General features: G+C 39.0%; 4 protein-coding genes across 5 annotated transcripts; 2 read left to right on the top strand and 2 right to left on the bottom strand.

Annotated features, from left to right (window-relative positions):
- Window positions 1-46: 46 nt before the first annotated feature.
- On the top strand, window positions 47-2243 carry LOC133836474 (exonuclease 3'-5' domain-containing protein 2). The gene is made up of 3 exons (XM_062266981.1): window positions 47-498; window positions 551-1678; window positions 1740-2243. The coding sequence occupies exons 1-3, from the start codon at window positions 278-280 to the stop codon at window positions 2152-2154; spliced, it is 1764 nt and encodes a 587-aa protein (XP_062122965.1). The 5' UTR covers window positions 47-277; the 3' UTR covers window positions 2155-2243.
- On the bottom strand, window positions 2166-3773 carry LOC133836475 (apyrase). The gene is made up of 2 exons (XM_062266982.1): window positions 2721-3773; window positions 2166-2664 (listed from the first exon to the last, which is right to left on the bottom strand). The coding sequence occupies exons 1-2, from the start codon at window positions 3650-3652 to the stop codon at window positions 2367-2369; spliced, it is 1230 nt and encodes a 409-aa protein (XP_062122966.1). The 5' UTR covers window positions 3653-3773; the 3' UTR covers window positions 2166-2366.
- Window positions 3774-4636: 863 nt separating this feature from the next.
- LOC133838091 (FAM172 family protein homolog CG10038) lies at window positions 4637-6024 on the top strand. 2 transcript variants are annotated; one of them, XM_062269055.1, is made up of 5 exons: window positions 4637-4739; window positions 4808-4896; window positions 4973-5276; window positions 5334-5592; window positions 5650-6024. In XM_062269055.1, the coding sequence occupies exons 1-5, from the start codon at window positions 4732-4734 to the stop codon at window positions 5956-5958; spliced, it is 969 nt and encodes a 322-aa protein (XP_062125039.1). In that variant the 5' UTR covers window positions 4637-4731; the 3' UTR covers window positions 5959-6024. The 2 variants fall into 2 exon arrangements, with proteins under 2 accessions (XP_062125039.1, XP_062125038.1); XM_062269054.1 differs by lacking the exon at window positions 4637-4739 and having other exon boundaries at window positions 4758-4896.
- Window positions 6025-13188: 7164 nt separating this feature from the next.
- On the bottom strand, window positions 13189-15455 carry LOC133838028 (chymotrypsin-2). The gene is made up of 3 exons (XM_062268953.1): window positions 15343-15455; window positions 14689-15290; window positions 13189-14625 (listed from the first exon to the last, which is right to left on the bottom strand). The coding sequence occupies exons 1-3, from the start codon at window positions 15422-15424 to the stop codon at window positions 14443-14445; spliced, it is 867 nt and encodes a 288-aa protein (XP_062124937.1). The 5' UTR covers window positions 15425-15455; the 3' UTR covers window positions 13189-14442.
- Between the last annotated feature and the right edge of the window lie 4088 nt (window positions 15456-19543).

Raw genomic sequence — 19543 nt, 5'->3', positions numbered from 1 at the left:
TGTCATATTTTGGAAATCAACTTTGCGGTCACACTTTCAACCATATGTTGAGTTGTCCAATAAGAAACAAATACAAAATATTACGATTCTTCGTGAAATACAAAATATAAAATCTCAGGAACATTTGTGACCGCGTGCTCAAATCGAAATAAGCGCCGCCTCTGCTGTGTTCACTCATATTCAAATATTCATATACATGATTCAATTTCGGGCAACAACCGCGTAATCTTATTCATACAACTTTAAACACTGCTCTTGTCATTTGGTTGGATTCGTTATGAGTGGCCAAATATCTCCCGGAATTAGAAAAAGATGGGCCATCATTGCAGCCGGGCTCGGTTTCTTTTACGTCCTGGTCCGACACAGACAATCCGTCTTGGGCCTGTTGCGTCGCAGGCTGCAATTTAGTGGCAGCCACCAGTTGACGCTGCAGCAGAAACGCATCGAAGTGATTAGCTCCGTTCACGACTCGCAACGCGTTCTCAACGAGCTTAAAACGTAAGTAAAGCATGCATAACAGCACGGTTATTAATCCAGCTTTAAATAACAGACACTGCCAGTCCTTTAAAGTACTCGGATTTGACTGTGAATGGATCACAGTTGGAGGTAGCCGTAGGCCGGTGGCATTGCTCCAGTTGAGCTCACATCAGGGACTATGTGCGCTGTTCCGACTGTGTTGTATGAAGCAGATACCCAAGGATTTGCGTGAGCTGCTCGAAGATGACAATGTGATCAAGGTGGGAGTGGCTCCACAGGATGATGCCAAGAAATTGTCACTCGACTATGGCGTCGGCGTCTCGAACACATTCGATCTGCGTTTCATGGCTGTCATGGCTGGTCACCAGGCAGAAGGTTTGGGAAAGCTGGCAAAGACACATCTCAACTTTACACTAGACAAGAACTGGCGATTGGTCTGCTCCAACTGGGAGGCACCACAACTGGAACCAGTGCAACTGAATTATGCTGCCAATGATGCGCTTGTTGCAGTGGCCATTTTCCAGAAACTTTCCAGGGACTTGGAGCCAAGAAACTTCTGGGACTGGCGCCCATTACAATTCGAACAGTTGCGTCCTAAGATTGAGCCCTTCCTGGACGTGGATTTCAGCAAGGGATACGCTACTGGCATCTCCAAAGAGCGTGTAAGCTCGGGAACACCATCTCATCCCCTGACGGGCAAGACAAAGCAACAGAAGAAGCAGCAATGCCGCAATCTTGGCACCCAATCGAAAGCCTTCTACGACAACTGTCTGCTGGAGGCGCCCGATGGCGAACTGCTCTGCACCATAGATCGTCGCAAGGCGTCCTGGTATCTGAATCAAAGTCTGGGTACGCAAATCTCCGAACAGCCCTTCACAGTCAGGCTTAACTTTGAACCTGCTGGTCGAGCTGTGGGCGACGTTGGACGTTATTACCAGACGCCCAAAGAGAATCAGTGCGTGGTCTGCGGAAGACGAGATGCATACATAAGGAAGAATGTGGTGCCACGTGAATATCGCAAGCACTTTCCAGTGGTCATGAAATCGCACACTTCACACGACATTCTGTTATTGTGTCCCAGCTGCCATCAGCTGAGCAATATTTCGGATAACAAGATACGCAATCGCCTAGCTGTCAGCTGCGATGCACCGTTTAAGCACAAGGATGGCATGGTTAAATACCACGAAGATCGGCAGCTGCGGTGAGTGGGGAAAGCTAATCTTCTGGTACTTGTGGTTTTCATTTAGTAATTTGTTTTGCAGAAGCGTCAAATCTGCAGGCAAGGCTCTGTTGCAGCAGGTGGATCGCATTCCAGCCGAAAAAGTTACACAAATGCAAAAGACAATCCTGGATTATTTCACAGACGAAGACTCGATTACACAGGAGCTGCTGAGAAAGGCAGCCACTTTAGACTGCAAAGTAGAGAACGAAGACTTTTGTCAGCACGGCAAAAAAGTAGTCGACATGTATTGCGATAAGTTTGGCGGCCTTATTGAGCTAGAACGCACTTGGCGTGAACACTTCTTGCACACAATGCAGCCCAAGTATTTGCCCCAACTGTGGAATGTCAATCATAATGCGGATCGACTGGAGGTGCGCGCCAATGAGGGTCGAGTGGACAATGCAGATTTGGTTGTCGCAGGTCTGGAATCAGTTGTTAATTCAAAGATAACATAGCAGTGTATTCGTGAGTTGTTACGTATTTGGCATACGTTTTTTATTAAAATAAATTTATTGGCATTTGAATTAGCTATAGAAAAGAGAGATTTGATGATTCAGAGCTAGAATTAATGGCATTGGTCTATGAGCATCTCTTATAAAAACAACCTAATTGACTAAAATTAAATAATACACTATGTACACATTGCTTCTCTGCCCATTTGTGATCGCTAAATGAACTCAAATCCCTCATACTTGTAGTCTGTGTTGATTCTCACCTCCGGTAACATTGTCTTGCCTCCTACACTAAACGCAGTTAGGTAAGTGGACGTCTTGCCATTGAGTTCCTCCGATTTGAGTGCAATAATCACGCTGTCCTTGGCATGCGGCAGAAATTTAAAGCTGGAAAAACCGTGCGTCGGCGATGTGTTCTCCGGATCCAGTTGAACCGTGTTAATATTCACGAAATCCTCATCGGCGGAGATTAGAATATTACACCCCATGTGCTCGTCCAGAGTTTCATTATATCTGTAATTTAATGACTCCAGTTACTTCCATCCTCCAAAGCGAATTTGCTTACTTACTTTTCCTTGGAGCAGCGTCGTGGCAGGAAGAACCAGCGTTGATGCTCCTCTGACCAGACGCCGCTCTCGTGGATCATGTAGCCGGGCCAGGAGATTTGCTGAGACATCAGACGCAGTTGTTTGTAGTTCTTCGTCCAGTTGATCGATTGCACCTCGCCCTTGGTTGATATTGCCTTCACATACATGGGATTGTTATTCTGAAAGTCGCCCATGCTAGTTGTCCACTCCTTTCCCATGGAACCGACATATAACGTGTGTCCTTTTACCGTTGCCCACTCCGATTTGAAGCCCTTGGAACTGCGTCCATCGCCATCCATTAATATCAGCCATGGAATGACCTTGTCATTGTTAATCTCATAGACGATTCCAGTGCGATCATCAAAGCTTAATAGTTTGCCATTAAACGTGACCAGTTCGGAGAGTTCCATACCACGTCCCTTCAAGGCAAACGCAGACTCCAACGTCGTCGGCGCACCATCGTCCCAACTGATTTGTATCTCGTTTTTTGCAGGTACATAAGTTAGATAACCTTTTTTGAGATAACTGCGCCACGTTGTGCTGCCATCGCTCTTCACAAGTTTCGAGGTAGTATCTAAATCGGCTATTATAGCAATGCGATAGACAATAGCGCCACCATGAACAGTCATCGCTGCTGTCAGCGGATACGTTGAATTGTACTCGGTATTTGCGTTAACGTGCATGCTGCGCAGCCAGTAGCCATCAGAGGAGGACTTGGAGCCTTGTCTTGCATACAAGAAAAGTAATATGAGCACCACCGCACAAAACACAAGCAGGGCAAAGTGATAATTGAAGCGCACGGTGCGATTTCCAATCCGATACGACGGAGTTCGCAACGCAGATCGCCAGTCGCGCAAATACATTGCGCGCGGCGTGTGTTCAGTATCCCTGTAAGCAAATGACGGGCTTTGCATTTATAATTGTATTAACTATTCACTATTGATTTGATAGCGTGGCAAACGGAATAATAAAAGATGTGTCAACAACTGTTGTGATGTGTCGGTTTTTGTTGTTTAGATTCCTCTAACGATAAATAGCGGTCGATATTATCGATAATTGCTACACAACATCAGCTGATTACCAACATGCTGATGTGGTGTGTCGGTTTTCAAATACCCCTAACGATAATTAGCGGTCGATAACCGCTGTTCCTCAACAGATTATAAATATGGTTAACCCTGCATTTGCAAATGCATTGTAAATTAAAGCTATGGAACTGGTAGCGTGGGCACTTTTAGTTAAATGAAATGTATTCATAGCTGATGTGGGGTGTCAGCTTCTTATCTTTAACATAGCTAGCGGACGTTGTTAGCGATAACAGCGGCTCCACAACAGCTGATATCATTCCTGTTTATTTTAACATTAACCATTTAATACCATATGATACGTTTCTGTTACAAGATTTAAAGCATCTATGTATTATATGGTAAGTGATTTTAATTTTTTCTTCATCTTTAAAGAATTTTAATATTATTTATTTATTATAAAAATTTGTAAATTAAGTTAAATTTAATCTTAAGTTGAAAGTATAAACATCTTATACGAATACATTTTAAATTAAATAAAAACAGGTAAATCGCCTTAATCAATTTATTGGTCGATCAAAAGAATCGATTAAATCAATTTGTAATCGTAAAGCTTGCCACTTTATATGTGGATGAAATTCATACAAGTAAATGTGCTAATATTATCCGTTGTGCGTACACCAGAATGTCATATCAACTTTTTTTTTTTTTTTTTTAAGTTTTAAGTTACCACCCGACCCATGGGCAGGGGGGAATTATTTGGCTGCTCCCTAAGCACCCGACCGAGAACTGGTCGATGCCTGTTGTGTATTTGAATCAGTTTAAATATTTATCCGTTTCCATGCGGTATTTTCAAACGTAAAGTGGTATTATTTGACAATGGAGTATTCGGCCACACTGAGCAGTGTAATCGCCGGCAATTAGTGATATCAACAAATACAATCTTGTTAATTTCATTCAGTAAGGCTATGAATTTGTATTGTTCAAGATGTGGACACGCATTAAACACTCTGTTCAATCTGTTCTAACAGGAAAGTCTCAAAGTGCAATCCAAGTCATGGCAGAGCCAAAGGCAGTAAACAGCCAAGAAGCAATTGCGCGCCTCCGTGAATTCGGTTATGGCTTCACAGAAGGTCAGTTCATGAGATATTATAATTATTTGAAACCAAGTAAAATAATTGTAATTGTAATTGTAATATATGTTTTCAGATGGCAAGCTGCATAAGATTGATCCTGCAACTGGTGAGCCAGGAGAGGAGCCTTTTGTCTTCCAAATAAGCGAGGATGCGGCAGTAAACAGAGAACACTACGACAAACTTGCCAATCAAATTCCAGAAATCGTTTATGAGCTATTAGAGAAGAACGGATTGCAGAAGACATATCTTCCGCTCGGCATGCCAATCGAGCGTTCCACATTCGTATTCACTCAGCCACAACCGATTTCCAAATCCAAGAAGTTGCTCGTTCTGATCAATGGCAGTGGATATGTCCTTGCTGGTCAATGGGCTAGAAAGTATACATATTCAAAATAAATATTTTTCATTAAATTAAAGTAAACTCTCTTTCACAGGTTAATAATTAACAACTCCTTGGATCACGGAACTCAATTGCCGTACATCAAGCGAGCCCAACAACTAGGGTATGATATACTCGTGACTAACACGAATGATAATGCCCGTGAGATAAAGGGCAAGTTAAAGCCTATAAAGGGTCTTGACACTGCTTTTCACCATGCATCTTATGTCTGGGAGAATGTTGTAATTCCATCAAACCCAGAAAACGTTGCCATTGTTGCGCACAGCTTTGGCGCATCCATTGCAAGATATCTGGTTAGTTCTATTGTAGCTAAAATGTAAAGCCTTATTAATGACTTCCTTATATTGCAGACGGAAAACTATACAGATTTCTTTAAGGAGAAGGTCTTTGCTATTGCCTTGACCGATGGAACAATAGGTTCTCCTCCGGCCAGCTGCAAGCAGTACTTTATCGATGTAGCCTGCAATTGGGCATCTAGCAATGAACCTCTTGATACAGATCTGCGCAGGGAACAGACTCGAGATACTTTCAGACGTGTATCTGCAGGGCATCCTGAGCACGAGTGGAGCTCATACTCGGCTATGGAGTCGATCTTTAAGTTCTTTGAGGATAAATACGAGCAACGTGTGGGAACCAAAAACACGTCGTCTAACACATAACTATCTAATCAATACTTTCATTCTATATATTGTCAGATTATGTTAATGTATTATACGTTTTTTTTTATCACACATATTTGTATTTATGACACTTATCCCTTTTCTCCAAGGAGTGACACAAACTATCGATTTACTATGCATAAATCAAACGTCGCAATAGACAAGCCCCCCGCAATAACTCAGATGTGTCACAAGCACTCACATCGACGACATTTAATTTGATTTTCGGCACTTTGGCACATTCCATGTGAGTTAATCAAGTTGATGGTTGATGTATCGTAGCCGATAAAACAAAAGTGGGTTCCGTGTCCAGCCAACAAAGCTAAAAAACTACCCATAGTTTAGTTCCCTTGAGTATAGTGTGATAAGAAGGGCACTCAAAAGGAAGTTTCATCATTGGGGTTGTTGCAGCGATGGAAATTCCCAGCCAACTTTAGCCGATAAGCAACCACATCGTTTAACAAAATACACCATAAAAAAGTGTCCCAAGTGAGTTTGCTGGTGTAACTTAAAAATGATAGCGTACAATCTGAGTAATTAAGCTTGCCTTTATTGACGATTATTTGCTGCTTAATTCTCGGAATGAGCTATTTTTTAAAAACAAATAAATTGCATAAAAATATTTATTAATGTAATTGTTATTTATCGGCATTTATTATTATTTGTAGTTTCTTATGAAAATCTATGAGTATTACATTTTTGAGTACATTCACATTCGAGTTAAATTATTTTTCTTTTTCAGATATTCGTAATTCTATTGGCAACAGATTTACCTTTAAAGCGGTTAATATAAGTGTAGTCATTGGATTATCTTCAACATTAAGCAGAACCGAACTTAATACCCACAAAGAGTTCACTTTGCGAATCCGAATCAGGCATTCTAAGAGGGAGTGATAGAGCGAGAAAGCTGAAACGGCCACAGACAGTTGGTTGAGGGCTGGAAGTGGGTGGTGCCGACAAGGCTGCCCCTGCTAAGTCCCCCCCTCTATTTGGTGTATACATTATCGCTGTCATGGCCGCAGTCATGGCTTCTGCTCCACCTTAGACATCGTTGACGTTGTTGCCGTCCTATGGCAGGCTGCTATCTACACTTTGACTCACCCGCACCCTACACGAACTCACCCAGACACAGACAGAGAGAAAAACACACGAAGAGGATGGCATTAGTATAGTCGGAGCGAGAGCTCGTGTATTCTTCGTATCCTTCAGAGCTCTTTGTACGAGTTCAGGAATGGGTCATGCGCCTGGAGCATGTATGTATCTACTATATATCTTTTCTTTTTTTTTATTTTTCTCTGTACATGACAGATGTAAATAGGCAAACTCTTACTCCACAAACGAAAAGTAAATAAAAGCACAAGTTAGAGTTTAGGTTTAATTTAAGGATTTAACAGTCACGTCGATGCAAACTTCTTACAATATTATCGCAGCTAACAAGAACTAGCAATTACTTAAAATAAGCATTGTTCTTGTGGTTATTTGATAAGATCTTTGAGCATGTAAGCAAAAGCATCGTTTTTCTTATAAGATTGGAGACTGAGAACTAACCCTTTTAAAGTGTTGATTTGTCTGCTGGGATATTTGTGAGGTCGTTTTATTTGAGGGACATAAAGATTTTCATTTTAGATTGAAACTCAATTTATGTGTTGTTCAAGGCGCAAATTTGTTTTTCTTAGCCATTCGTTGGTAATGGATATATGTTAAGAGATAAAGTGTTTGATATACACGGATAGATTTTCAGTGATTGTAGTAAATGGCTTCGAATAATCATTACATTGAGAATAACTAGTTGTCTATGGTTAATTCATTAAAATTCAGCAATAATAAATCGCCTTCGTTTTGTTCTTTTGGTTGATGTTACATATGACGCAAATGCTTAATACTTAATGAATATCTCTATAAATCAAAACTCTCAACTGTTCAGAAAATGCAATTTAAACAACCTAAAAAAAAAGAACAGAATAATGAAAATAAGAAAAGCGAATGCCGCCACAATATTCGCTGTGGGTTGGGCTTATTGTATTGCTTGAAAAGTTCAAGCGATGTCATTCAAAAAGTCATAAATAATAATGTTTTCCAATAAATGTTCACATATGAGCGCGTACGCACACAGCAAAGTACTTGACTTTCGTACTTCCAACACCCAACTCACTTTCAACTCTCAACTCTTAACTCCCATCCACCATCCCAATTCGAATTGAACCGACGCCACCCACCGATACCAGCCACAAGTGGAAGCATCCAACTGTTCCATGCTTAACTGCGGTGACCATCGTTGAACCTTAGCTCGTGGTTCGTGGTCGTTCCGTTTTGAAAAGGGGCCCAACTGTGCTGGGTGTACGCTTCATAACTTACAAGGTCATATTTTCAGAAAGAACCATTAAGAATATTTTTTGAGGCATATTTTCTTCTTTTTGCCTTTTTTTGTTTGATAATTTAATGGTCATGTGTGACGAATTTTTATGGCTGACAAATGACTTATGCGTTTCTGCCATTTCCTGTAAATATCATTAAAAGTGCTTGTTTCTCTCAGAGGATCGACTGACTGGGGCAAGGAATTTAAAGCCTCAACTTGTTGGTGAAGGCAATTTGTTAGATTGTCGCTTAACAATAGCTTCAATTGCGACTCAAGAATGTGCTTAAATGCAAGTTTAACGCAAAAATAATATCGAATAAGATTAGATAGCATTGTGTCTTGAAGCAGTGTACTGTAAATGAGGAAGGGGAAAGGAAAACACGCAATTTTACAATTTGTTCTATGAGCACCCCTTTTCGGGAAAAATTGACTAAACTGCACAGTGAAACAGAACAGTAGTTTATTATTATAACTATTTTTTATAACTATTTTTTCTTATTTATCTAACTTTTCCTCGAACTCTCTTTATTTTTAAATGAATCATTTCTAGAAGTGTAAGTTCATAATTTTTAAATATACATTTTACATTAAGTTTGCCCCACTGTGCTGGGTAAGCAAAACATTTTAAAATTGAAGTGCTTTCCCGTACAAAGCCACACAAATCACGGCAAATACAATAACAAGCAACGGGAGCCCTTTGGCCATCCCCTTGGACCCTTTGAATGGTGTACAATGTTAAACTTATTTGCTGTTTATGTCCTTGTTGCTTCAGCACTTGTGCTGCTGTTGGCTGGTGGGCGGCTGAGGCGACAAAAGGACCTCAAAGCCAATAAAACGATTTTTTCCAAACTCCAAAAGTGACTATCTATGTATCTATGAATTGTAAATGCTTAGAAAAAGGACAATTGAAGTGCTCGCGACCACTGACAGCCGGCGCTTCTTCTTGTCGTCAACGGTTCGCGATATAAGATAATAGTATCATCAACACCCCCTGCCTTCCGAAGCCTCGACTTGCGGCGCTTTCCCACCCTAGGGGTACGCCTTAAAAAGGACAATGGTTCAGCGTTTACTTATCGAAGGCGTTGCTGGGGCGCTAAAAGAAGTGGTAACGACGGCAGGGCTTCAGCGTTTGGGTCCCAAGTTCGAGTTCGTCTGGGGCTTGGGATTGGGCATTGCCGGCGGATTTAGTGGGTGTCAGGCAATAACAAGGCGCCTTGGATTCATGATAACAACATTGGTAGCTAATTTGCATTGGATTCCCGCAACGGGAAATGACTGAGCGAAATTTAACTTAAAGCGTTCTGCGGTCAAGTGACAGATTTTTCACGCACATTTAAAAAACATTTATAAAACCATTAAATGTTTTTCTTTATATTCAATGTTTTTTCCTATTTTTTTGTGAACTTTTATTCTGAGTTGCATCACACCCCATTTTATATTTATTTTGCGTGGCGTCAACAACATTTTTCTGTGGCTTCATTGTGGTTTTTTGTACCCTGCACATAACGACTGTAAAGTATGATAAATGTGCGAGTTTCTGAGTAATATCAACGCTGATGTAAGAAATTATAATTATCGAATTTACACTTATTTGTGTTATTCTATCATAGATCCATTGAAAACAAATAGAGTTAAAAAATGGTATATTCGAGATTAATAATGTTCATAGATTTCCATTTTCAATTGAAAACTGAGTACAGGGTATCCTATTTGAAATAACTCTCAGCTGCAACGTTTTCATTCAAATTTCTGCTGTTGATTTTTTTGTTGGTCTGACTCTCTAATCTTTGCGCCATTTATTTACACTTGATTAACACGCGACTGACATTTGTTTGACTTTTTTCATCTTTTGTGTGAAATTAAAAAGCGACTTGCGCCGCAAAAATATAAACTCAGTTCTGCGATATGTCCTTTGCTATTGCTGCTGCTTTTGACTTTGCCCTTTTTTTTTGAATACAAAAATTATTCATTTGTGGAAAATTGTGACGGCAGTGAGCTCTGCTTTTGGTCCTTGGCTTGGTCCTGCCCTAGCCCCGGGCCAAACTGATTAATAAACCAAACGTCAAATGCGCACAATGGGCACGCATCAACAGAGTCATCCCTCAGACTCCAACTTCAACCCCGACCCCGACCTAGACCCGGACCCACATTCGGATGGGGATGGAGCAGCTGTCAACTCTGTGTGTCATATTCAAATGTTTGCCCAATGCGCCGTATGCTGGTCACATCCTGCTCCTTGCAAGTGCAAGTAGGCCTAGTCTCATTGTTGTCAACTTGACTCTTGAATAGATGCTCAATGTTCCGCAGAGGGCGTTGGCCATTGTGTCATCAGCTGGGTCACAGTTGGTTGCCATTTGCCCAGCAAATTATTTGCATATTAAAAATGCCACAAACTCTCAAATGAAATCTTGGTTCTTTTTATACAAATTGTGCCAGTTTTCCGCATGAGATTTCATACTTTAATATTACTTTTGGACTGCACTCTTATTTTTTAGCTAAAATGCAGTTATACTAGGCAATCTTAAGTTTATTTTATTTTGTATTCCAACGAGTGACCCTTGGGCACAATAGTAGGACGTGATTTATAAACATTAAGATTTATATGATTGCGTATGTCAAACACACACACTTGCACACCCCTCACACACATACGCCCACCTACTCAAGGCACACATAAAAATGATAAGCAATCCAGAAAAAAACAACTTCACTCCGTGGACCGAACTAAGAATACTCTGAAGTATGGTTTTATGTGGGTCTTTACTTTTACCAGTCAAAGTTCTTATTTTTGCTATAGAGTCTTTTTTCATAATTACATATTTTTGGAAGAAAATATATATAATGAAAAATACGTCAGCTGTTAGCTTCATGATTTGATGTGTTACATGATGATAAACATAAAATACCATCGGTAAGAGTAATTCAAGTTCTTCAAGTCAAATAAACATTTTTTCCGCTAGCCATCTTACATTAATGGTATACCTAATGGTTTTATTTATGGAGTGTTTAGTGTTGGCCCATTTGAAACAATATAAAACACGCGTAGATACTTAAACATTCTGAGATATGTGGGGCAGTGCCTTGCTTTGAGGTTTAGGACTTATGAGTGTCCTGCAGCTAAACCAATCCATATCGAATCGATGACTTGTGTTGTCTACTTTTTGCTTCTTTTTTTAGGGGAATAGGAATCATCAATCAACTTTGATAAAAAAATCTATCTTAGACATACAATAGTATAAACATAAAACGAAATAATATTCGTAAGTCTATAGATTTTTATTTTATATTTTTTGGATTGATTATATCATATAACTTTGCAGTTTAATTCAAGCTTTTAAGCTTTACTTAAAGTACTAGAATTCATATGCTTAAGTTGAATTTCAAGAAACTTTAAACGTTGAAGATATTGTTCAAAATATTCTCAAAGAAATGATAAAACAAAATATTACTCAATTTTCAAATTCAATTTGTCACTCATAAATTTCACGCTGTATTAAAATAAATTTGTGACAATTGAAAAAATTCAAGTGGTTGCCAAACACACTATACAGAAGGAAACAAAAAACTTCGCCGATGTGTGGAAAATATTTTCAAATATATGGTGAAATGGGGGCGGATGTGGAAACATACTATAGTTGGGTGTCGAAGGGTGTGCGGATTATTTGGTTTGGTCTGTCAAACTTAAGCGACGGCCTCTGCACTGGCACACGACTTGCATGATAATCGCTGAAATATTCCACTTGAGAGAGGGATCCGAAGGCGGGTAGACCATGTCTTTCGACTCTGACAATGCCGCGTTAAATTTGCACAAGTTGGCAAATTGTAAACTTCTGTTTCGCATTTTCTGTCCTTTCTTTTTCTAAGGCGGGGCAAGCGTGTCCACATAAATAACAAAATTTAAGGACAAAATATCAATATCCACTTTGCGGTACGTTGACTGCATGTGAATGAGGTGTTCCTGGCGCTGTCATTCTCACAGCATGCCACCGCAAGTTCCATCACCTTCTAAAGTGGCTGCACAAATTTTGAATTTTGAATTTCAAATGAAATTCTATTTCTTACTTTGTTTTGCATAATTCCAATTCACTGCAAGCGACATATTGCAACGAAGTTTCTTCTTTTTCCACCTAAATTTGCGAATTTTCGCGCATCAATTTCAGAGTCTATTAAAAACTAAAAATAGAAAAATGTATAATAGTTTAGGGTAAACAAATTTAATTTTAAGTTTTTATTTAACACACTATTACGTTAGAGAGAATCCTTGCGTAAAATAATACATCAAAATTAATTTCGGTAAGCGAATAAAATATCGAGCTTAAAGTCTTAATATTATAATCCTGAGATAAACTATCTAAAAATGAGTAAAAATAAAAAGGACAACAAATTTAAAATCATAAAATTTTTGTATTTTCTTTTATGATACTCGACCATTACATACATAAAAAAAATGTATAAACAATTCTTTCTTTTTTCTTTGGCTTTTCTCGTTTAGCCGGTCATAAGCCAAATTTAATTTGTTCGCATATGACATTTACGTGCATATTCAAATAACTTCGTTTCTGTCATCCTTCAGTGGCTTTGATGTTCCTTGTATGTGAGCTTGTGAGTAAAGCATATAAGAGTCAGAAAGTGAAAGAGACTGAGGGGTGACATAGAATTCGTGTACAGGAAAAGGTTTCGCTAGATTAATTTAGGGTCAGGCATATACCATCATTTTTTATGTGACAGACGTAGTCCTAGGTGGGGGTTATTGCTGAGGTTCACCATGAAATGGTTGCGGTTGGTAGCAACCTCAATCAAGTGGCGCAGTTTGTGGCTGAAAAGCTCTTTCTGTCGCATATGTGTGCATATTATTTATTGGGAAAGTCTTGAAGTCTGGTTGTGATTATTTAATCCTTAGCTGGAACAAAACACTTTTAATTTATTGCCTACAATGGTCACATATGTTTGCTCAAGTTTGCTTAATTGTGGTTCTTAAAACTAAGAAATAAATGCAAATATTACATTAAAAAAATAATTGGGCTGCCTTTCAAGAACTGGTCTGTTATCCAATATGTACAGCATCTTAGCATTTTTCTTGACATCTTTGGAGTTTGGTATTTTGCGCAGCCTTTTATTAGGTATTAGTACTTGTCTTTGCACAGGTTTAGGGTTTTGAATATTACACTTGGGTTCGTTTCTCGATATAGTTGTTATTTGAATGATGCGCATGAGCCACTGAACAGGCTTGAACAGTCTACCGGGCTTATGCTGATGCTCAGCATTATGTTGAACATTGTGATTTGTGCTATGATGTGGTCTTAATATTTCCCTCCGTTGGGCAAAGGCTGGACAAGTCTCCTGTTCATCCACAGAGTCCCAAAGTGAGTAAGCGTGTATTGAGCAGAGACAACATATCGAAATAATCGCCAAGTATGGAAAAAAGAACGTCTGCATCTCTGAGTGTATTAAGTTGAACTACACACTCGATTAAGTCGATTAAAGCCTGCACTCATATCAATGGCGCGGACCTTGAACTTTTCCACGTAAAGTCAACACAGTTCCACAAATGCAGCTGTTCCAACTTGGTTAAATATTTATAATTTATATATGTAAATTTTTAATGGTTTTAAAAATATTGTTCAAGAGTGTTGTTGCAGACATATCTAAGTATATATTCTTAAAATGATTACTGATTACTCCTGATAGTGTATTGATATAGTTTACTTTCCACTTGCAATAAAAATTCAAGATATTTTCTAACCGATGGAGAGAAAGAAACAAACTACGACATATAAAAACCTAACAAAATAAGTGGGGAAACTGTTGAATAAAATCACGTAGCTGTCATTTGTGTTATTTTTTACACTACGGAATTGGGGTACCTCTGGGGTCCTTACCCAGAAATCACTGTGAATGACAATTGCGCGTGAATTGTTACCTTATGAAACTGACATGAATTCTAAAAACGTTCCAGAGAGAACATTAACACATTATCATCTCGTCTTTCTCCACTCTAACTGACAAATGTGGGCGGTAGAATTTTTTTAAGTGACTTCTCTTATTTACATTTTGAAACATTTCAGAGCGCCAAGTGGGAATTATTCTGAATAAATGAAGTCACATTTTATATTTGATACCTGAGTGCTCTATTTAATGGCCTTCGTCTTCAGTTTAAGCATATTTGCCATTTCTTGTTCAATCCACTTGACGAAGAGGCTAATCCGGGTAAATGCATATGGCTTGTCAATTTGGCAGGGCTTTCTGCCATAAGTCAGCAGCCCAATAAGCTTTTGATGAGTGTCATCGACAAGAGGTCCTCCAGAATCCCCCTAAAAACATAAGAATTAATCTATAACATATTCTTCACATGTGATAGCAATATCATTCTTCACATCACAAGCTCCACGAGGTCCTTTTGTATTCATCGCGCAGACTTCCGAATTAGTTAAATATCTAAAGCGATAGTTGAGAAAGCAGTCTTTATCTTGAATTGTTTTAAATGGGACATCTTCAAGTTCCTTTGTCTGATTTAATTGCGTCTGTCCCCAGCCGAGAAGATGTGCGTCGATTTCTCCGCTTTTTCTAGTGGTATCTCGAAAATCGATATTTCCAAATTGAATATTATCAATAGGTATTTCACGTTCCATTAAAAGAAGCAGGATATCATTTCCCCTGAATGGAACAAATTGGGGATGTCGTTTCGTGGCTTTTACGAAAAATCGTGTTGCATTCTTATCGAACAAAAGAGATGAACCGGCAAGAACAGAAATGTCTTTGGCATAAAGTTGTCTCGGTTTCAGCATGCAGTGGGCTGCAGTTATCACGAAATGTTCGTTAAGGATTGCACCACCACAAAGATGTGTGTATTTTTTATAATCATTTCTCTCAATGGAGACCATAAAAGGATATTTTGAGATTGTGGGGTTCTCAAGTGGTTCATCGACATCATTGACCGAAGCTTTTGCAATATCACTTTTGGATATACTATTGCTCCCTAAGAGAATTTTAATTATGGGTTGTATATTATTCTAAATTGTCATAAGTACCCTTGTCATAAGCCACTTTGGGCTCTATCCTTAAGATACAATACATAAAGATACATGTTGTGAAATACAAATGATAGCTCATGGCGTGTAGATTGCAACTAAGTCATTTTTAAACAAATTTGTTAATCATTTTTAAGTGTACAAAATTAGTATATAACTCCATTATCAACGCCTTAAATGGCAAATTAAAATAGTATAAATATATTTATTTATGTGACCTTAATTCGTTTCATGTATAGCTTTAAGATGATCGCTCACTAGAAACTTGATAAGGAACTCGAATATCTTTAGCTTGGGGTATATTAAAGAACTACTAATACTGCAACTTGTAGTCGAAAGCTTCCATTATCCACTTACCTGAAATTATTTCGTGTACATTGAACATGATTTATTATGACACATAAACAACAGCTTAACTTCCGGCTGAGCAGCACACTGGTAACACACAAGAAATGAAGAAAAATTGCACATCGGTTGAGATATTGACTAAAAGCCCAGACTGGTCCAGTGAACGAATGGCACTTACCTTTTCCGCTTAAACACCCCCAACTAGGACATAATGGTAAACCATGGCTCGGCCAAATGCATTTGAAACAGGTTGCCTTCCCCAGGTTTTCACTCAGCTTTTGCCTTTTGATTTTTTATTAGCCAGCAAGTTATTCCTTAACATAACGTTATCCGCTCTTTTTTATGCCATCCATGTTCATCCGTGCGTCCAGCATCAGGGCGTTGTGGTCATCATTTTTCTTACCCTGTCCCCGCTCAAATGCGTACACCGACAGCTCTACACACATGTGTATGGTCAGGTCTAGAGGCTTGCCTACTTTTTGTCCCCAGTCAAAAGGAAATTTATTGTTTCAGCAGCGGTGGGAGTCAAAGTTAGTTCGCTTCAGGTGCACCAGACCAGGGGGCGAGCTCGAGGGTGCTGGCTGAGAGCATGGGGTGTCACTTTTGACATTTAAGATGCCACACAATGGCCACTCAGTGACCACTTGATAGTCTCTTTAATTTATATGCATCGTCTGCATGTGACATCAACAAGTTAGCTCGCATTTGTCGTAGCCAAAGTTTTTTGGTCAATCCATTTGCAATTTCGATTGTTTTTTATTGCTAGCTCCACCTTTCTCGGTTTGATTCTAACATTGTGTGAATTGCCATTTGGCAAAAAGTGTTGCATTGACAAATCTAATAATCAAATGACGGACAGCTGCTAGCAATTTATTGACGCTTACTGAAACAGCATATGTTGACGTGCATTTGAAGGCTTTTAGTTAATGGAATCCATTTTATTAAGTCTCAGATATATAGACGTACCACAGTCTCAAAATATTTTCTATATCGCTAGATAACTGAATAATATATAAGAATAAATTGCTATTTTACTGGATAGATTTTAATTACATGTATACTAACAAATCAAAAGTAAAGAAAGTTACCGCAAACCCTTACGTATACTTTGAAAATTTGCATAGCAAATTTAATTAGTACTAAATTTTATGGTCTTCATTTAATACTGGATTTTAGTGTTTCTTTCTGTTATGCCTACACTGGAGATGCATTTTTGAGTTTAGTACAGATTTTTCATAAATTATTATAATTCCTTCCGTCTATCAACATTATTTAAATAATAACCAACACCTTGTTAATAAGTTATAAAAGAAACGTTGTTCTTTTAAAGCCATGAGTCAATTTCTAAGCATTGTGTACAATATTTGCTTTGTGAGGTTAAACATCCTTTTTGCATTTTTTTTACTCACAGCAGATCTTTGCGGTTTAGTGGTTAATTGTTGTCAGCACATTGTTCAATTGTTTTATGGTTCATATGCATTTTACCGACACTCACTTTGCCTAATTGGGTCGCCCATTATGAAGGATGTAGACCCAGTCTCAGTTGCAATTCCGGGCTCAGTCTCAGTCCCCGTTTCAGCTCTCAGTTGAGGTCTGAGGCCCTAACGTCAACAACGAGCATCTTTCCAGTTTTATGTGTGAGATGCAAGTAAAGACAACCATTTGACAGCTTCTCTTTAGCTTCTGGTCCTCCTTCTCTTTTTTCCGTCTTGTGCTCTAGAGCTCTTTGGGGGGTTTTTGCTGCCAACATCAGCAGTCGCCCACTGTCATTCCGCTTAACTGCTTGAGGTTTTTGGTTAAATGCGCTGCCTCCATAAGCCATTAAGGCTAAGTGATTTGTTTTTGTCAGATGAGGCAGCTCTCTCTCTGTCGCCCAAGCTGCACCTAAGACTAACACCTTGCAAATTGCCAGCGCATAAATGGGAAATTTGTTTCCTCGCCCAGACAGTCAGACAGACAGACTCTGAAGGCGCACAATTGGAACGAACTAATTGTGCGGAAGCGGAGACCTCTTTCTTGGGTTTGGGTGCCACACAGTGCTCCAGTTATGAGCGTATATATGTAAGTAGATCTCTGGGTGCATTGTACCCCTTGTACAAAGACAGTCCACGTAGTGTCAACTGCTCCATGAAATTTTTGGGTTAGAGCCAAAACGTGTCAAAGTTGATGTAAAGCAAACCAAAGTTTGCACAATGCAACTAAAAGTTAGCAAAATTCAAAGATACCAAAGTTTCGGTTTTCATATTTCTTAAGTAAACTGTGGAAACTGTCAGCGGTGAGTTATATATGCGATATAAAGCTGTTGTGTATAAGACATACTGATTATATCTGCCCATTGTTGGACCAGTGACATGCGTGACATTTGCCTTTTGACGGAGACATGGAGAGTGTCAGGAAAGTGTGGCTGTCTTGGACCTTGATTGCTGATAATAAAAGGGTTGGACAAAACAGCGTATGAGGGGGGAGATTCTGTTATTCAATTCAGCGAACAACTTTCTCTAATCATATGCAAAAAGTGAAAAGTTAATCAATGATTTACAAGAACAATACGCATGCACATGTCGTTGCCTTGGGCTCAGCACAAATGGAAATCGGAATCTGAATCGGCCAAACAACTGGGCTGCAACATGGCAAGCACTCGCTTGTTAGAGCTCACGAGAATAGCCACCCATCGCTTAGGGCAACAGCACTTGGTCACAGACTGTGGCTGGGGCAGGAGACAAAGCGGCTGGCAGGACCCAGCAATGAGCGTGAACACAAATAAGGCGTCGGCACTGATCCTTGTCAACCACCAATACTAATTTCAATGTGCACACAACTGGCATACGACCAGACCGTAGCCTCAAAATCAACCTGAATCGCAACCTTAACCATGGTTAACCCGTGGTTAAGCAAACTCAACTGCTGACTACAGCCACTAATAATTCAATTAGTTGCCTCAGAAAGATGCCCAGCTGTGATGCTGACTGGTCTTGTTTCTGTTCTCTTTGCTGGTGGTGGTTGTGGAATTGCATATAGCTGGCTGGCGGGATATCGTTGCCTGCGCTTCTGCTTTATTTGCTGCAGTCGCAGAAGAGTTTGTAGGGCAACGGTTCGATTATCAAATTGCCGCTGGCCAGTATCGCACCACTGCATAAATTTGCAGTCCAACAAAATTCTGTGTTTTATAAGAAAACGTATACAAACTACAATCGAGTGAGCCTAACTTTGAAATACCTACTATACTTGTTTGGGGAATATAAAAGTAAAAGCACCGATGAAGCTTCACCGTATATCATTTTAGTCAAGAATATACTACTTTGCTTATTTTGTCTTTCGTAAAAAATGATTTCATTTGTTCTTTAGTGGGCAACGGGTATAAAAATGTTGATCATGCATAATTATTGCAAAAAAGTTGCTTTGTTAGATTTCCTCATTTCAAGCCAAAACTAAAGTTTACAACATTTTATACCTTATGTAGTATGTAGGTTGTATATAATGAGTATTGCTTATAAATAATTAAATAATAAAACTATTCTATAAAATGATTAGTGGATTAGACGAGAATCCTCGACTTTCTTACTTGTTCGAATCATGTATGAAACTTAAATTTTAGATATTAAATGACATCTATTTGTAGCCCAAAATTATATCTATACAATGCATTTGCATGTAAGTTAGTAACTCACTTGCTAAGCCAGAGCTAAGCACAACAAATCCATAGTTACTGCCAAGTAATTGTGAGATAAATAAAAATCAACATATCAAGATACAAGACGAAGGATGTACAACATGGGGCTATACCAGAAATGGGAAGGAGGAAGGAGGTTCGACAATGGTACTTGGCACATGTAAATTTTAAATTGTAAATAAT

The sequence above is a fragment of the Drosophila sulfurigaster genome, chromosome 2R, assembly GCF_023558435.1.
Source record: "Drosophila sulfurigaster albostrigata strain 15112-1811.04 chromosome 2R, ASM2355843v2, whole genome shotgun sequence".
Lineage (NCBI taxonomy): Eukaryota > Metazoa > Arthropoda > Insecta > Diptera > Drosophilidae > Drosophila > Drosophila sulfurigaster.
The sequence above is the reverse complement of the archived record's forward strand: the minus strand, read 5'-3'. Positions and strand labels throughout refer to the sequence as shown.

Bases quoted from the DNA above. Each gene is read 5' to 3' on its own strand.
- LOC133838091 (XM_062269055.1), top strand. The intron at 4,897-4,972 runs GTCAGTTCATGA...ATATGTTTTCAG, and splicing joins CGGTTATGGCTTCACAGAAG to ATGGCAAGCTGCATAAGATT. The intron at 5,593-5,649 runs GTTAGTTCTATT...CTTATATTGCAG, and splicing joins CATCCATTGCAAGATATCTG to ACGGAAAACTATACAGATTT.
- LOC133836474 (XM_062266981.1), top strand. From the start codon at position 278: ATGAGTGGCCAAATATCTCCCGGAATTAGAAAAAGATGGGCCATCATT. The intron at 499-550 runs GTAAGTAAAGCA...TTTAAATAACAG, and splicing joins GTTCTCAACGAGCTTAAAAC to ACACTGCCAGTCCTTTAAAG. The intron at 1,679-1,739 runs GTGAGTGGGGAA...TTTGTTTTGCAG, and splicing joins CACGAAGATCGGCAGCTGCG to AAGCGTCAAATCTGCAGGCA.
- LOC133838028 (XM_062268953.1), bottom strand. From the start codon at position 15,424: ATGAGCTATCATTTGTATTTCACAACATGTATCTTTATGTATTGTATC. The intron at 15,291-15,342 runs GTACTTATGACA...AAATTCTCTTAG, and splicing joins CAAAGTGGCTTATGACAAGG to GGAGCAATAGTATATCCAAA. The intron at 14,626-14,688 runs GTGAAGAATGAT...TTATGTTTTTAG, and splicing joins GACCTCGTGGAGCTTGTGAT to GGGGATTCTGGAGGACCTCT.
- LOC133836475 (XM_062266982.1), bottom strand. From the start codon at position 3,652: ATGCAAAGCCCGTCATTTGCTTACAGGGATACTGAACACACGCCGCGC. The intron at 2,665-2,720 runs GTAAGTAAGCAA...ATTAAATTACAG, and splicing joins CGACGCTGCTCCAAGGAAAA to ATATAATGAAACTCTGGACG.